General features: G+C 35.6%; 1 protein-coding gene across 4 annotated transcripts in view; it reads right to left on the reverse strand.

The window, feature by feature from the left end:
* Nucleotides 1–2,208: 2,208 nt before the first annotated feature.
* The window catches only part of VPS13C (vacuolar protein sorting 13 homolog C), a 180,020-nt gene continuing 164,397 nt past the window's right edge, over nucleotides 2,209–17,831 (reverse strand). For 2 of the 4 annotated variants that reach the window (XM_068965194.1, XM_068965193.1), the window contains 7 exons: nucleotides 17,418–17,463; nucleotides 15,810–15,933; nucleotides 14,689–14,803; nucleotides 9,349–9,437; nucleotides 5,732–5,855; nucleotides 4,327–4,410; nucleotides 2,209–4,032 (listed from right to left, as the gene is read on the reverse strand). In XM_068965194.1, the coding sequence (XP_068821295.1) occupies nucleotides 3,931–4,032; nucleotides 4,327–4,410; nucleotides 5,732–5,855; nucleotides 9,349–9,437; nucleotides 14,689–14,803; nucleotides 15,810–15,933; nucleotides 17,418–17,463 (684 nt within the window). In that variant the 3' untranslated portion in view covers nucleotides 2,209–3,930. Of the gene's footprint in view, nucleotides 4,033–4,326; nucleotides 4,411–5,731; nucleotides 5,856–9,348; nucleotides 9,438–13,931; nucleotides 13,956–14,688; nucleotides 14,804–15,809; nucleotides 15,934–17,417; nucleotides 17,464–17,831 lie in introns of those variants that run through there. The other 2 variants (XM_068965196.1, XM_068965195.1) reach the window with 1 other exon arrangement.

A 17,831-nucleotide genomic window follows, 5' to 3' on the forward strand; every position in this document is an offset into this window, starting at 1 on the left:
ACATACAAAATTTGTTTCCAAAGGCTTTCTCAGTTCAAAAAGAAACTCAGTGTTGAGTATTAAATTCAGAAACAGTAAGCATAAGTTCTACTACATGCTCAATTACTAAGATAAATGGGGTCCCTCTGGCCCAGGGAGTCTCAAATTTCTTTTCAGAGCCAACATACACACACAATACAGAACCCACTTTCATCAGTATTAATCATCATCCTTGCAGTGATTCTCAACCACAGGGGCTTGCCCCTCAAGGATGTATCATTTTAATATGAATAATCTCCTCAGTTCAGTCACTCAGTCGTGTCCAACTCTTTGCAGCCCTGTGGACTGCAGCACGCCAGGCTTCCCTGTCCATCATCAACTCCCGGAGCTTACTCAAACTCATGTCCATCGAGTTGGTGATACTACTCAACCATCTCATCCTCCGTCATCTCCTTTTCCTCCCACCTTCAATCTTTCCTAGCATCAAGGTCTTTTCCAACAAGTCAGTTCTCCACATCTGGTGGCTAAAGTACTGGAGTTTCAGCTTCAGTTATCAGTCCTTCCAATGAAAATTCAGGACTGATTTCCTTTAGTATTGACTGATTGGATCTCCCTGCAGTCCAAGGGACTCTCAAGTGTCTTCTCCAACACCACAGTTAAAAAACATCAATTCTTCAGTGCTTAGCTTTCTAGAATAATCTCCAAATCCTTACAAATTTCCAGAATAATCTCCTACCCATTAAAAGGTTTTGGTTTTGGGCTTCCTTGGGGGCCCGCTAGTAAAGAATTCACCTGCCAGTGCAGGAGACATGGGTACGATCCCTGATCTGGGTATATTCCACATGCCACCAAGCAGCTAAGCCTGTGGGCCTCAACTGCTGAGCCTGTGCTCTGGAGCCTGGGAATCGCAGCTACTGAGCACATGTGTCGCAACTATGGAAGCCCATGCTCCCTGCACCCTGTGCTTTGCAACAAGAGAAGCCACCGCCATGAGAAGCCTGCATGCTCCAACTAGAGAAAAGCCCAAGCAGCAACAAAGACCCAGCACAACCAAAAACAAATGAAATTTTATATATTAAAACCAACTTTGGTTTTCTCCCCGGTAAAGAGATGATTCTTCTAGCTCTGGCAGTAACTGCAGTTCTGTAATTTAACTGGCATTGATACCTGCAGCGTTCTTCAAGAGTTTGATTACTTAAATCCACAGTATTAATTTTTTTAGTCCCAGTTACATCTTAGAAATAACACATGGAGCCCTGTTAAAAATAAAGATGTCCAGGGAGCACCACATCAATGCACTTAGAGACCCACAGCACCAAAAGGGTGACAGTCTCCTCCCTTACACATTATTCAAAATAAAAACAATACTAAATCACGAAACACATGTAAAGAAGTCCACCCCAGGATTGTCAGTACCATCTTTCTATATTTTATATATATGCGTTAATATCCTAGATCACACTTTTCTTATGAATCTTGAACCTTTTGTCCTTTTTTTTCATTTTGATGGCCCCGGTTTTGCTACATTCCTCAGCCAGCACCTGTTCTTCATAGTGGATAACCCAGTACTGCGAGAGCCTTCAGACCTGTAGTCTGAGATCCCAGCAGGATGGGGTGAAGGGTGGGAGATAAAAAAGCAAAAACAGAGAGACAGAGACAGACTGTGTGGAAGCCTCCCAGACTGCCGAGTGGTCTAAGAAAGGTTCTGTAAAGCCACTGAGGAGTCTTCAAGCCAAAGTCGGCTATCAGAGGACCTCCCTGTCTCCCAGGAGTGCGTGAGCCCCAATATCCTTGGCATCTCCAGTTGGTGACTGATAGAAAGCATGGACAGAGCAAATGAAGCTATAAATTCTCAATGTGGCAGCCAGGTCCACGGTCACATCAGTTCTCTGTATTCTCTCAGCACTGAAGATCCATATCCCCAGGAAAAACCTTCTCCTGCTTAGCATCTTTGAAAGCTCTTGAGAACTATATTCAATATCCTATGACAAACCATAATGGAAAAGAAGATGAAAAAGAATATATATGTATATATATAAGCTGAGTCACTTTGTTGTACAGCAGAAATTAACATGACATTATAATTCAACTATACTTCAATAAAAATTTTTAAAAAGCTTCCCATAACTATTAATCTGTCACAAAAAGTAAAAGCAAATATTATTGAATATGAAACACAAACCCACAAGGTTTTCACACCTGCAAACAATGTACCAAATGTTTAATTTCTCTCAATAGTTCATATACAAGCAGTTGACTCCCAAAGCATTTTCAAAAACACAAAAGACATTATTAGACTTTACTAATGAATTACTTCTCACCTAGGGGATTAAATCAAACAAAAACAGTACAAATATTTGGAAGTTTATTTCTAAGCCAACTGAGATGATGAATTTCTGGGTTTCTGTAAATTAATTTTTCTTAGTTCAATGTTTTGTACATGCCATCAATACAATATAATTACTTTAATATTCAGGATATTGTCAATAGCTGTGATTTATGAAAAATATAACTAGATATCTCAAATTCCTGATTAAGTCACTTTTAAAGACACAAAATATAAGTACACTTGAATAAACTGCAATTAATCACTGATACAAAAAGTATCTGCTTAAAGTTAAAAGTTTCTTGACAGAAAAAAAGTGATGTTGAAAAGGCAAAGACCACAATACTGAATCAAATATTTAGGGCATTAGTTATTATACCCTTTGTTTTAGAGCCTACAGTAAGCTTAGGAAAATTTTTTAAAGTTTTAAGGCCAGTCTTAAAAAACATGAATAAGGATAGCAGAAATGTTATCACACATCTCAACAAAACAGAGCAAACCAAGTTTGTGCACAACTTCATTTCATTTCAGTGACTTTAAGTAAACGTCATGTTAAAAAACATGAGTAAATTTTAGGATTCATCCACGGAAATGAAAAACTTTTGAGCATTTTTAAAAAACCTTTAATAGGCAGTGCATCTCTAACCAGCATAAACAAGATGCAGAAAGAACAAAAATGAACTGAGCCTGCTCGCTCAAAGGACACATCAACCAATGATTTCCCCACAGTGTTGCTAGATGCCTCATTCATATATAAAGCAACTAGAGATGTTTCATTCTTCCTACAAAAGTATTCAAAAATACATTTCTAGGTATGTGTTAAAATTAAGTGTTAAGTTATGATGCCCCTAAAAATCTTTCAACTTATAAAAACAAGTTCTAGGTATATAAAAATATTAAAATTTTCATGCCTGACTTGAAAAACTTAAAGTGCAATATTTTCATGCATCAGCACATTACAATTGTGCCACATAAGTTCATGTAAATAATACCCCAAACTTCCAGAGAACAGAGTACAGATATTTTAAGGTTTTATTTCCATTTGTCTTTATATTATAGTGCAAGGAAGAAAAATAAGCACCAGAGCAAGACATGTTTGGATTAAGAGAAAATAATGTTTTCCTGGAAAAAAAAAAAGAAAGAAACATGTCATTTCTCCCTTCAATGGTTTTTCTTAAGTCAACCACTCAGTTTACCAAAAATGTTACATCAGTTCAATTACTGAACAAAACATACATTTTGTCCAAAGACACAATTGTCTAAAAAGCTCTCAGAGAACACTAGTCCTTCTAAGCTCCTTTCTTATTTTTTAGTAGGGATTTTAATTAAAAACAAGTTTATTACCCTTGTTCCACAATTTTAACATTCACGGAAATTTCACTCTGATTTAAAGTGGTATTTCTTTAACGGGACCATCAGGCAGCAGTATAGACATGGACTGCCATCAAACACACAGCCAAACTAGGGGCCAAAACTAGCGGGAGATGGAAAACGAATTACTGTAGAAAAGAATTCCAAAATTAAAGGGTTCCGTGAAAAATTCTCTTTAGCAAGAAAACGAAGAGTGGTTTACAGACAAGATGGTGACTGGTTTTTCTCCCAGCAGCAGCCCCTAGGATCTCTGATTAGGACAGTACTTTGGGCCTGAGATTTCTCAGTGATGATTGCTTCATCAATTTTTGCTGGTGTCTCATTGACTGTCCTTCCTCAATGGCATGACATGCTCTCTGGAAAACAAAATATTTATCACAGATGGTAAACACAAGTACAGGCTCACGTGGTGGAGAGCTCAAGGGTACGAGCTGCCCACACAGGTCCAAAAGGAAGAATACACAGTCAGTACGTGTCATGCTAAGACTGGTCTGCCCACAACATATTATTCCAAGTTTATATATCCATCCAAAGCTTTAACTTGAAGATCTTTTGGGGAAAGTTATGACTGTTGCTAATTATAACAGATTTTTTTTTTTTGTCTTTCAGCTAAAAAAAGGAGGGGGCATTCTTTAAAATAAATCATTTACCTCTGCTGTGGTGGTATCCCGCAGGTAAATTTTCTGAATGTAGCCTTGACTGGCACTATCTTTTTTTTGGAACAGACCTTGTCTCTGTTTCAAAACAAATAATGACAGGAAAGAAATTAATATGGGGAAATGAAAAAACCTATAACCTTTAATTCAGCACTTAAATGTCAATTCTATTTTATAATCAGCAGACTAACCAAATACACATATTCAGGTCTGATAAGAAATAAATCATTTTTGATACAAGGATAGTGACTCCATATGTGAGTTGTTAGAATTTATGAAATTGGATGAGTATACATCTATCTGCATAAAATGATGGCTTTCTGCAGGCGAAATAGCATACAGAGATACCACTTAATAACTCATCACATCTGACAAATCAAAAACCCTCCCTTTATTTCCTTGGCTAAATAAAATTTGTACACTGAGTCAATTCTCACCACTGATGTGAAAGGAAAGTGATAACTGAGAGAACTGTAATATACATGCATACTGACAGGAAAGAAACAGTCTTTCAGTGGTCTGAAAACTATGTTTCATATACCAAGGTACTCTTTCAGTTCTGAAACTCTACAATGAGGTAAGGCTGAAAAAGTGGTTTCTTTTACTTGTAAACTTCTTTGAAAAGAAAGGAAACATAAAGGATAATAGTACTTAATCTCTAACTATTGAATTTTATAATTCAGTAAGCATTTTTCAGATAGTTTCAGTAACAGAGATAACATAATTATTGCTTAGGAAAAAATATAGAAACTACCATCTTTGGAATAACAATTTCTACTTTTTTTTTTGAAGGGTAAAAATAGAATTATATCATATATAAGAAAAATTATACATTATAAAGTAAAATGAGTTTGAGAATTAAGCATAAGATAGGGTATTATTTTTGCTAATTACTTGGTATACAATTAAAAAGTTTTTCCACAGAAAATGGAGAGGAAAAGACATGAAAGCATTATTACATACTTAAAATGCATTTGTCTTCTATAAATGCCAACATTACTAAATGTGAGTGTTCTAGACATAATGTTTATAATAATCTCCTTAAATCCTATAACAGGGAATCTTCCCAGGAGTATTTTATATTATAGCAAAATCATATCCATATGAAGTAAAACAAACAAACAAAAAAACCCCACTTCTATTCACTTCCATTCTTCTACCAAAAAGGAACCTAACTCTTTTAGTGAACAGATTTAATTCACTCAGTGCAATCAAGGACTGCCAGAAAACGAAGTACAGAACACAAATTACATTTTCCTTTACTTTTCAGCATATGATAATAATAATCCTTCAAATACTTCATGCAGTTAACTGTAAAACAAGAGTCAGAAAGCACTCCTGGTTTCTATTCATTTAACAAGTTTTTGACTCTAAAAGTGTGTGATTCATGTTTTCTTACCTCAACTGATATTTTGAGCAGATTTCCATCGACAGTGGGAGACTGTACAAAATCTTCAAATGGATATTGCCAGTCTACGGACATATGGCCTAGGATTTCAACTTCCTTTATACACAAAACTCGCCTATTTTTAAAAAGGAAACAGACATATACAGGTATTGATAAAGACAGTTAATTGTTCTAATATTTCCCCCTACTAGATGCCATAGATATTACTTACTTAGTAAGCAATATAACCTGGCACACTAAAAAAAAGTATGCTTCACATTAAAAAAAAAAGATATCTGTCAAATAAAGAGCAAACATAGCACAACTAACATAGCAGAACTTCAAAAATCCCCCTTCTGCCAATCTTGCAAAATTCAGGAAAGTGTCATTTTTAAAAAACTGAGCAGAAAACTGAAATCATTCTCTTTAAAACACATAAGGAACAGGCTGTACTTTCATCCAGGAAGTAATAAAGGCAGAAGCCCCTGAAAACGTTTTACTGGGCAAATTATTAATTGCTTTTTACTGTCCATCATGTATGCCTTCTAATCAGGAAAGAAATGTCACAAACCTCAAACGTCAGCAAAGATTCACGTTAGGCCTACTAATAAATATCAGGTTTGAACATTTTAATATTGATGCACTATATCACAGAGTGAGCAGCTCATTTTACTCAACAGCAATTAAAGAAAAAAAATATCACAGAATCCTTAAAGGGCATCCACATTGATTTCCCAGTGTGTGATTCAGATTAGGTACTGATATAACTATACTTGATTCCAAAGTTTCTGTAACAGAAAGCAAAACTAGGAAAGGAGAGCTGTTGAATCTACAAATGCACACGGTGCTGGAGAAACAAAGACCCAGCTTTCTACTTGAGAGGTATTTATAGGCTAAAAGGGGAAGTGAAATTCACTCAGTCACGGCCGACTCTCTGTGACCCCATGCACTACACAGTCCATGGAATTCTCCAGGCCAGAATACTCCAGTGGGTAGCCCTTCCCTTCTCCAGGGGATCTCCCCAACCCAGGGATTGAACCCAGGTCTCCTGCGTTGCAGGCAGATTCTTTACCAGCTGAGCCACAAAGGAAGCCCAAGAATACTAATGGAGTGTGTGGAAAATTCTCTTGGCACACAGGAGGGAGGGACTGACTGTTGATACACTGGGTAGGGGAAGAGCTGATTCTTGAAAGGAGGCAGTCTTCCAGGTAGGAAAGGGAAATTTTACTCTAGACAAAGGGAAGAGTGCAGTAACATGTACGGCAGTACAAACAAGGAAAGATTTATCTGAGGAATGTAGAGGTCTGCAGCTGGAGTACCAGACATATACAGAGGCGAAAAAATTAGCTTGGTGCCAGCTCTTGAAGGTTTTTTTTTCTTTTTTGGCAGGTGGGGTTGAGCAGGTAGCAGAGGTTGTTAAGAAATTCTGACTTTAATCTACAGATGATGGAAATGATATGATAAATTTTCTTATTGAAGAGTCATGGCCAGTGCAGGAGAGATGGGGTAGACAACGAAGGTGGGAAGGGACCATAATAGTCCAGTTAGGAAACAGTGAGAGCCTCATTTAAGGTGGTGGCTGTGAGAAGAAAGAGATAGATTTTAGATGTTTAGAAGGTAGGGGTGAATGAACTCAGTGACTGATGGGGTAAGGACTGATACAGACCCTGGACACTGTATCTTTCTGCACAGGTACTCCTGAAATTGTGGGTGTATTTGGGACTGTGTCGAGCACTATAGGAAGTGCAGCATTCAGAGCCTCAGCCTACCAAGTGCCTGCAGTGCCTCCAATCACTGTGACAACCTCCAATACCCCTACCCATTCCAAACAGTCTTTAGGAAGTGGACTCCAGCTCCCCTACCCCCAGCCTCCTGCCTAGTAGAGAATCAGAAGAGAGAGATAAGAGTTAAAAATAACTAACACAAATCACTGCATCAAATGCAATTCACCGTTGACTGTCTTAAAACTCTGCTCTTGACCATTTCGACAATACTACTGTCTTCCTGCTGCCCTCAACCTCCTTCACTTTTTTCCCTCCTGCACCACGATTCCCGGAGTCCACATCTTGGTCTTCTGAATAACACATTCTCTCAGGGTGGTCTCTTGAATCTCAACTCCAGATCTTTATCCAAACTTCAAGTATCTACACCTATACCTATTTCTACACATCTCCTTGACCTTTACTTTGATATCTCAAAGCTATGTCAAACTCATTAAATTCAAAATGGAAACAGGTCATCATCTTTTCCGCCAAACTACTGTAAACAGTACTCAAGCTAAAAAATAGCGAAGTCATCTGGTATTCCCTTTTCTTTCATATCCAGTCATCCAACCCTGGTCTCTAAAAGTTGCCTCTTCATACCTAAGGAAGAGTAACTCACTGTGCTGGTCAGCAATGTTATTTTACTAATTGCCTCCTGAAAATCTCTACAAGTGATCTGATTTGAAATTACTATGATTTTTTCTACTTATGATTTGAAATTACTATGATTTTTCAACTTACTTGAAGAAATATAGCTGTATAATGTACATGTTAATATTCCTATCAAATGCCTAAATCAAACAACTACTAAAATATTACATTAAATCCCCAAAAGACGGGTTTCCATTGCTTAGTATGGAATTACATAAAAAGTATAAAAACTACTCTTTAGATTGTTTTGTGAATATTTTGACTTAATTAATGGGCAAATCAGAGGACTAGCTAACTCTCTCTTAGAAACAGTTTGTAGATTTAAGCCTGAATTCTAAAGTTTTCCTTTCTCTTCTTCTCACCTAAATACATTTAAATGCAGTAGTAAGAAATCTAATATATAAATGTTACCTAGTCTAAGTGCTTTGCTTTAGTTCTAAAAAATACATAACTTAGAATGTTTTGAAAATTATTTATCTGTAATTAGAATAAGTGATATAGGGTAGATCTCAGGAAAATAAACTTAGTAGTTTAGTCCAAGTTCTTTTATTGGGAAAAATTATCCACCACTCCCAAAATATTTAGAAAGAAAATGGAACACAAAGATATAATAACATACTTTTAAAAAGGTATGTTCAACATCCAAAATAAAACCTAGTGAGAAAAAGTAAATTCATCCTCCATAACTGGATGTACAGTTAACATACAAAAGTATCACTACTGTACTTATAAACTCTAATCGATTCTGTCTCTCAGAAGTTGTGTAACTTGGTTAAGCCTCTAAACCATGCTTAGTCTCAGTATCAGCATCTCCAAAACGAGAAGGTCAGAACAGATGATCTCGAAAGAACCATCCAGACCTCAATTTCTGTGATTCTATGACAATGAACAGGGGTTCCCAGGTGGCTCAGGGGTAAAGAATCCACCCGCCAACGCAGAAGATGCGGGTTCGATCCCTGGATCAAGAAGATCTCCTGGAGAAGGAAATGGTAACCCACTCCAATATTCTTGCCTAGGAAATCACATGGACAGAGGAGCCTTGCAGGATACAGTCCATGGGGTAACAAAGAATCAGACATGACTTAGTGACTAAACAACAACAGTGAACATTTTGCAGCTGAAGCATAGTTATCTAAATCCACTGTCATTTTCGTCTCCAAAATTCTTATAATATATACATTTAGCATTTGAAAAGATGTCACTTGAAGTCAATACCTATTTGTAACCATAAGGCTTGCCTTCTTGTTCCCAGAAATAGCACAGTGGTATTGGTAAGTCTCTCCTTCTAACTTTTTGACATGATTCTGAAAAGAAAAGAAGACTCAAGATTTGTGTTGTAACATGCATCTGAACAGTATTTCCAGTACTCTATATTAGTGCCAGTTAGGAAAAAATTATTAAAGCCAAAAGCACAATTTTACATGAAGCTAGAAAAATGTTCATAGCATTTCTATAAATAAACTTTCACTGAGCCTTAAAAGTCAAGTAACTATTAAATGCTTACTAAGCAATCTTCTAATAAAATACACTTTGTTGCATGATAATTCTGAAACTTTTAAACAGTTTTACCAGAAATAATCACAAATTTCATTTATATGAACCAACACTAGTATAAAACTGGACATTAACATTCCAGAGGTCCTTAACCTGGGGTCCTTAGAAGGACTTTGGAAGGCCTATGAAATACTATTAAAAAAATACAAACTTTTGAAAATGTTTTTCTGAACTTGTTTCCAGAGGACAGTTCATATTTTTCATCAGATTTTTAAAGGGGTCTGTTATCCTTCTCAAAGGTTAAGAACCACTGATCTACAATAATAAAAATAATAAAGTTTCAAGATAATATTGTTGAATATTTGGTCTTATATATTAAACACACATGAGGAGTACAAGTATGTACTAGAATTATATTCCTGGTAGAAAAGAAAACTTAAAGGCAATCTTAATACAAACATGAAGAATTTCTAAGATTTCAAACAGCTGGCACAATTTATTACTGAATACAATTACAAGCATAAAATAATTCAAGTATAAATAGTAGCACATTAAAATACATTTTTTAATTATCTCAAAACTATTGTGACCTCAATCAACAAACATTAAATATCAATAAAGTTACATTTACAATTAATGCTAATGAAATATTATTGACATTATATATAATGCATAATTAAAAATTAGAAGAGAAAATATATGAAAATATAAAACATAAATATACCCAACAAATAAGATAATAACAATTTATAACCAAGAATACATCAATATTATCAAAAGGATAATATAATCAATAATAATCACAAGCAGAGAAAGCACACTTGTTTATTATTTCAGTAGTAAAATACACAATTTTTTTTTAAAGATCCTTGGTTCCCACTCATTCTTTGACCAATTATGAAAAGCCATGAACAACAAAGATGAATCTCTAAAGAAAGGGAGTCTCAACCTCAGAATGGACGTCTCAACTCCAGAACGAATCTCAGAGAGAAGTGAAGTTTACCAGTTACTTGTTTCACATCTTCCTTGTGTGAACCAACTAATATCTTTGAATATTTATACCTTAATTCCTTTAAAATGAATGTAACCATTTAGTATATTTATTTTCAGCCTTGAAGTTTAAATATGTTAAAATATTTAGATTTGAGATGAAATGTACAATACTACTCACTTTCCATCTTCTACTATCTTGTATGCATTTTCATTAGTTATAAACTTTGTACTTTAAAAAACTAAAGCTTTTAAAGTATATTTTACCACCATAACACATTACAGAAACCTAGTTTTCAGCACTTCTGAAACCCACTACACTCTGAGATTCAGTCTCTATAGATGACTTTATAAAATATTCACTCTTCCTTCCCAAAAATGCAACTAGAATAATTTATAATATTTAGCAAAAGCATTCAATTTTTTCAAGCAAATTCGAAGGAAATAATACAAGATATGAAAAAGCAATGTGTGTAATGATGTTTATTACATCATTATAGTATCATAGTATCATTAATGTAAAATATATTACACATATATAGTATCATAGTGTCATTAACGTAAAATAATGGTAACAGCTCTAATGTCAAGAATTGAGAATAGTCAAATATACGAGGTAAAGTTAGCTCAATAGATAATGCAAGAATTAAAAATGAAGCATTTCTAAGAACCAGGAAAAATATAATGAAGACAAAAAAGCAAGGAAGGCCATTTTAAATATTATATAATTATTAACTATGGGAAGCAAGATGAATATTAAACAAAAACTGGCTATACATATATATATATATTTCATATATGTCTCTGTGTAAGTGTGTGTGTGTGTGTGTGTGTGTGTGTGTAGATGGTAATTATTCTGGGAGAAGAGAGGATAGGTAGAAGAGTATATTGATTTCTATGAAAACACAGAATATAATTCAGTAAGTTTCAAAGCTCACTCTTAAAGAATGCAGAGCAATACTCAGGAGAAAAGAAAAGAGGGTAAATCCAAAGATTCCCAAATTATTCCAAATTATTTAGAATGTACCCATATTATAATAAGCACTAAGGAGGACATAATTTTACCCTCTAATGCTCTTCAATATTTACACATTTTGTTATACTTGGTCCCTTAAGGACAGAAGTCTCATTTCATTTGGATATCCAGCACAGTGTAGATAATCAAATACTTTGTTCCTAACTAACTGATTACAGCAAGATAGTAAGGGATGAAACAGCCTAAATTTCTTAACTATCCACGCCTACCCTTGCTACTCATGGAAAAAAGTTACCAAGCTCTTTTAATGTATAATCATTCTATTTCTTCCAGTTCTCATATCTTAACGAAACTACTAAATCACACACAATGACTATATTTAGCTAAAATAATAAAGTTTCTTGAAGTTTTGTGCTTACTGACATGCGGTTGGAAAAAAGGGAAATCATGAGGAAAGGAACACTGTAAAGAGCTACACAATCAAAATGTAAACAATGAAGGAAAAATTTCCCAGAAGTCTCATTAAGATTGTATAAGTAATATTTCCAGGAAAACTGAAAAATACTACTTTTACCTAAGAAAGAATAATTATTAGTGATGATTTAAGACAGAATCTTGAATTAATTACTGTGCTTGATTCTCATAGAAACTGTATATGAGGCGCCATTTCTGCCAACCCTCAATTATCTAGGCACAAGAAAAGTTCGTCAGCTACAATTTTAGGCTAGTCTTTGGATGTCATTCTTCTATTTTAAAGTGCTTGTTTCAAATAGGAAGCTTCCCTGGTGGCTCAGACGGTAAAGAATCATCTGCCTGCAATGCAGAAGACCTGGGTTCAATCCCTGGGTCAGGAAGATCCCCTGGAGAAGGAATGGCAACCCACTCCAGTACTCTTGCCTGGAGAATTCCATGGACAGAGGAGGCTGGTGGGCTACAGTTGGTGGGGCCGCAAATTCTTCTTTAAAGTGCTTGCTTCAAATACGAAGCATTTACTTTATTATTTTGATAACTATAGTTTAAAAATATATAATGAAACTGAACAGTTGTATGTTAACAGCTTTATTCTCTTTAAGTGTAAAACACAATAAATCTAAGTTCATAATTTGTTTCCAATTTTGGGAGGAAACACGAAAACTGCTAGATAAGATACTGCTAAATCTAATATTTTTATCAATTATAGAAAAAAGAGAAATCAAAATATAACATGTTGAAAATTTACTCTGGGGATGCTAATTTCGAAATCATAGTTTATATTTTTAAAATTTCCATTAGGATTATGCATCCTCTTGAAGGATTTAAAAGCAAAAGAGATTGGTTTTTAAATATAAAGACATCTATCAATCCAAAAGCCACATAAGTAATCTGCTTAATTACATGTTCAACTTCTATTTTTATAACTAATAATTGTGAAATAAGCATAACCAATAAAGAGACTTAATTTTTAAAAAGTATAAATACGAAGGGCTAAGACTGTACATAACATAATTAGAAAATGATGGTGATTTATCTAGCAAGGGTATAGAGAAGTTAAAATAGAAAAAGAGGCAAGGGAATAAATTCTCAAAACTGATGCGCCAATACTTATTTGGGGTTGAGGGACTGATCCAGAGCAGCTGACTGTTGTTGTTCCATTGTGTCTGACTCTTTGTGACCCCACAAACTGTGGCCCGCCAAGCTCCTTTGTCCACAGGATTTCCCAGACAAGAATACTGGAGTGTGTCGCCATTTCCTTCTCCAGGGGATCTTCCCAACCCAGGGATTGAACCTGAGTTTCCCGCACTGGCAGGCAAATTCTTTACCACAGAGCCACCAGGGAAGCCCAGAGCAAGTGATACTTCATTTCTTAAAATACATGCCCCAATCAATATTTTCATAACTTGAGTAAATTTATGGTGATTTATGAAACACAGTTATGTAATTCTATCAGCAGGACTCATAAATATAAAGAACACACAGATTGGACATAAGAATTATTCTTTTTTTTTTTTTTGCAACTTTACCAGAAATGCATATGAATACCATAAGAAAAGGTGAAATTCTCAGGATGATAGTAAAAGTTCAATAAAGTATCCCCCCAACTAAATATAAAACAAAGTTGATTTCCTGTATCTTTTCATCTTTTATATTGACCTCTTATTCCTGTACAATATTACCAGGAATATCACAGTTTTTATCTGTAGCCAAACCACTACAATAAAAAGTTCAGAGAGAGGTAAGAAATGTAAAGATAATTTCATCAGAATGTGGACTCTCACTCTAAATAAATCAGGACAGTCAATTAATATCAGAATTTGTTTTGATTTTTAAGGATGAAATCAAGTAGTAGTATACAAAACATTTACTCCTGCATTTCCAGTTCTTGCTGTGTAGGCAGAAAAAAGAAAGAAAATAAAGTTAGAAGCATGCAGAAAGGTAAAATGTAATCACATACTATAAAAACCAAAGGCTAAGAACAATGAAGAGTCATTTTATTTTAAAGTCAAAGTAGAAAAATATTAAAAATTTTATTTTGGAGGAAAGCTAGTCATGAGAGAATAGCATTTTACATATGTATTGTTTACATTACAAAATTAAAATTAAAATATACACCAAAAAAAATTCCAAAAAAGTTTCAAGGTTTTAACAAAAGATTATAACTGTACATAATCTTTTTTTCTCTCCTCCAGCTTCTGTTTACCTGAATAAATCTAGATTTACAATACAGGCCAAATAAATTAATTTGGTTGAGAGAAAAGGAAGCAGCGAAATTCCAATAATTAGCTATAAGCAGAGGACTGAAGTTTAACAACATAAATGAAAGGTGCTCAATACAAACAGTAATAAAGCCTATGACTACTTTCAACATTATCCTTTTTACACTAAAAAGCTTTGATCCTGTGCAAAAAAGAACTAAATGATGAGTTACTCCTATTTAATACACTATGCTAATAAAATAAAACAAATAGTCAAATTCTACCCTGCATACCATTGTTTCCTGTGTAATCTTTAAAGAAGTTCATGAATCAGGAACTTTAGGAACCAGCCATGAAGATTTCTGACCATAGAAATCTTTAAAATTCAATTTCACTCATGACGGTAAAGAACAGAATTTATACCTCAAATATGTCATAGCCCTCAGACTCCTGTCGGTCATAAGGGCGAATGATGCCGTCTTCATGGATCAGGCGAGGGGAACGGAGCCTGGACACGTCCTCTGTTGATTCTGCCACCCTGTGTAAGCACATATAAGAAAACACATGAGAATCTCTCAAAATAACATAAATGTATCATTGTATTGATTCAACCACTATACTATGTAACATATGAACCATGAATACTATGCTGAGTCTTGTCAGACTCTCGTGATCCAGGGACTGTAGCCAGCCAGGCTCCTCTGTCCATGGGATTTCCCAGGCAAGAATACTGGGGTGGGTTGCCATTTCCTTATCCAGGGGATCTTCCAAACCCAGGGATTAAACCTGCGTCTCCTGCATTGCAGGCAGATTCTTTACCAACTGAGCTACCAGGGAAGCTCCACTATGTAACACAATATATCAATATTTGATAAACAGTAATTTTAAATAACTTGCCAAAATAATGTGACAAGTATTAAAACCAGGTCAGTTTGACTTCATGTTCCCTCACCTTTTCTTAATAATAAAGGCAGGGAGTAGGCCATCCACTCTTTGTATCCATGGTGTCTAGCACAGTGCCTGGCATATAGTAAGGACCAACAACCATTTGTCAAATAAAAGAGAAACTGAGCCATAAAAAAAAAAGCCTCTTCTTACTCCTCTCTGGGGGCGCTCTACCTTGTGGACCAGTAAGAGCTCTCAATCAGACTTTAAGGTCCTTAAGAGCAGGCAGAGTATTTAGCATACTTATGTACTCCTAGCAACAAACAGCGGAGAAGGCAATGGCACCCCACTCCAGTACTCTTGCCTGGGAAATCCCATGGACAGGGGAGCCTGGTGGGCTGCAGTCCATGGGGTCACTGGGAGTTGGACACGACTGAGCGACTTCATTTTCACTTTTCACTTTCATGCATTGGAGAAGGAAATGGCAACCCACTCCAGTGTTCTTGCCTGGAGAATCCCAGGGACAGGAGAGCCTGGTGGGCTGCTGTCGATGGGGTCGCGCTGAGTCGGATATGACTGAAGCGACTTAGCAGCAGCAGCAGCAACAACAACAATCAGCACATAGACACATGGCCTGTACATGGTGTACATTTAATTACCTCTGAATCCCCTGGAAGGTGCTACTGGCCATATCTATGATTCCACCAGTTGGACGAGCCACAGCACCCACAAGCCCTTTTCCAATCCCTTTGAAGAATCCAGCAGCTCCTTCCTTTTTGGCACCTTCATAAAACCAGACAATGAATAAAGATTTTAAAATCAGCAACTTCGAACTCAACAAACGTCTAAGTCAAATGCCGAATGGTTTTACCCAGGAAGCTCCTAGAATTTGACGTTCTAAAGAGGTTAAATTTAGTCCTAACCTGTGATAAAACAGTGGTTTTCAAAGTATATTAAAAATGCAAAATTATTAGGCCCCACTCCCAGCCAGTAATCTGCATTTTCACAAACCCCCAAGGTAATCCCAAGGCATACTCAAGTTTTACAGCTAGCGATACAGTTTAGTTAGTAACTATGACTGGAGGATCTAAGAATTGACCAGAAAATATTATTATTATTGCCAACCATCAGGAGATTTTTCAAGAAGTGTACTTTTTAAAAAATATAAGAACTTTAAAAAAATATAATTCACATTCCATATAATTCACCCATTAAAGTATACAAATTAAAGTATATTCACAGCTGTGCAACTATCACCATAATCAATTTTAGAAAATTTGCATTATTTCAAAAAGAAAGCCCATGCCTATTAGCAATCATTTCCCATTTTTCCCCAAACCCTCTTCCCAATTCTATGCAGTTTACCTCCTTCCTCCCTATGCTGCAGATCTAGGCAATCACTAACCTAATTTTTATCTGTATGGATTTGCCTATTCTAGTCAAATAGAATCATACAATATGTGGCCTTTTGTGACTGGCTTTTCTTCACTTAGAATCATGCTTTCAAGGTTCATTCATCTTGTACTTGTATCAATACCTGACTTCTTTTTACAAATGGATGTTAACCCATTTGTATGGCGTATACCACATTTTGTTTATCCATGCATTAGCAGATGGACATTTGGCTTGCTATTACATTCTGGCTATTATGAGTAATATTTTTATAAACACTTCTGTACAAGGTTTTGACCAAACAGAGGCTTTCAATTCCCTTGGGTATATACCTAAGAGTGGAATTGCTGGGTCACATATATAAGCTCTATCTTTATATCCAGTTGTCCCAGTGCTGTTTGTTGAAAAGACTATTCTTTTTCTATGGAATTATCTTGGCCCCCCTGTCAAAACATAATCGACCATAACAATAAACATATATTTCTGAAATATGAATTCGACTCCATTGATCTATATGTGTATCTGTATGCCAGCAACACCTGTCATAGCTACTTTAACTTTACAGTAAGTTTTAAAACTGGATAGTATAAGTCCTCCAACTTCACTATTTTTTTCCCCAGATGTTTTTGCTATGCAGGCTTCCCCTGAATTCCCATATACATTTTAGAATCAGTTCATCAATCTCTGAAAAAAGAAGCTACTGGGATTTTGATAGGGATTGTACTCAATAAAGAATGTGCTTTTTAAACTAGGATTTTAAAAAAGTCAATTGCTATTGAGAGTCCAACAGAATCCAGTCTAACAATAATATGTATTACTTTTACCATGTATCAACTCTTCAGACTTTGTACAGAAAGGAAACATTCTCCACCTACCTTCCACAGGCTTTGTTATTATTCCAGTCACTCCACCAACGACTCCCTAAGAGAGAAATCATAGATCAAGTCAAGCCTGAATGGAAGGTGCTTAATTTTAAACCAACCACTAGAGGTCTCTACTGACATATTATTACAGGAATAACTTTTTTTAAAAAAAAAACAAGGACTTGACAGAGAATATGCGCATATAAGTGAGTTCTCTGATTTTTAAAATACTACCTCATAGCACATATTAAATGAAGCGCTTTATAGAAGCAGAACTTTATAACAGAAGAGTAAAGCAGGTGAAAATTTTTTCCATCTGACTCTGACACCAATCACCAGTTGATGTGTATGCGTGCATGCTAAGCCACTTCAGTCATGTCCAACTCACTGTGACCCAGTGGACATTAGCCCACTAGGCTCCTCTGT

This window comes from Capricornis sumatraensis, chromosome 2, assembly GCF_032405125.1.
Source record: "Capricornis sumatraensis isolate serow.1 chromosome 2, serow.2, whole genome shotgun sequence".
NCBI classification, from domain to species: Eukaryota; Metazoa; Chordata; class Mammalia; order Artiodactyla; family Bovidae; genus Capricornis; species Capricornis sumatraensis.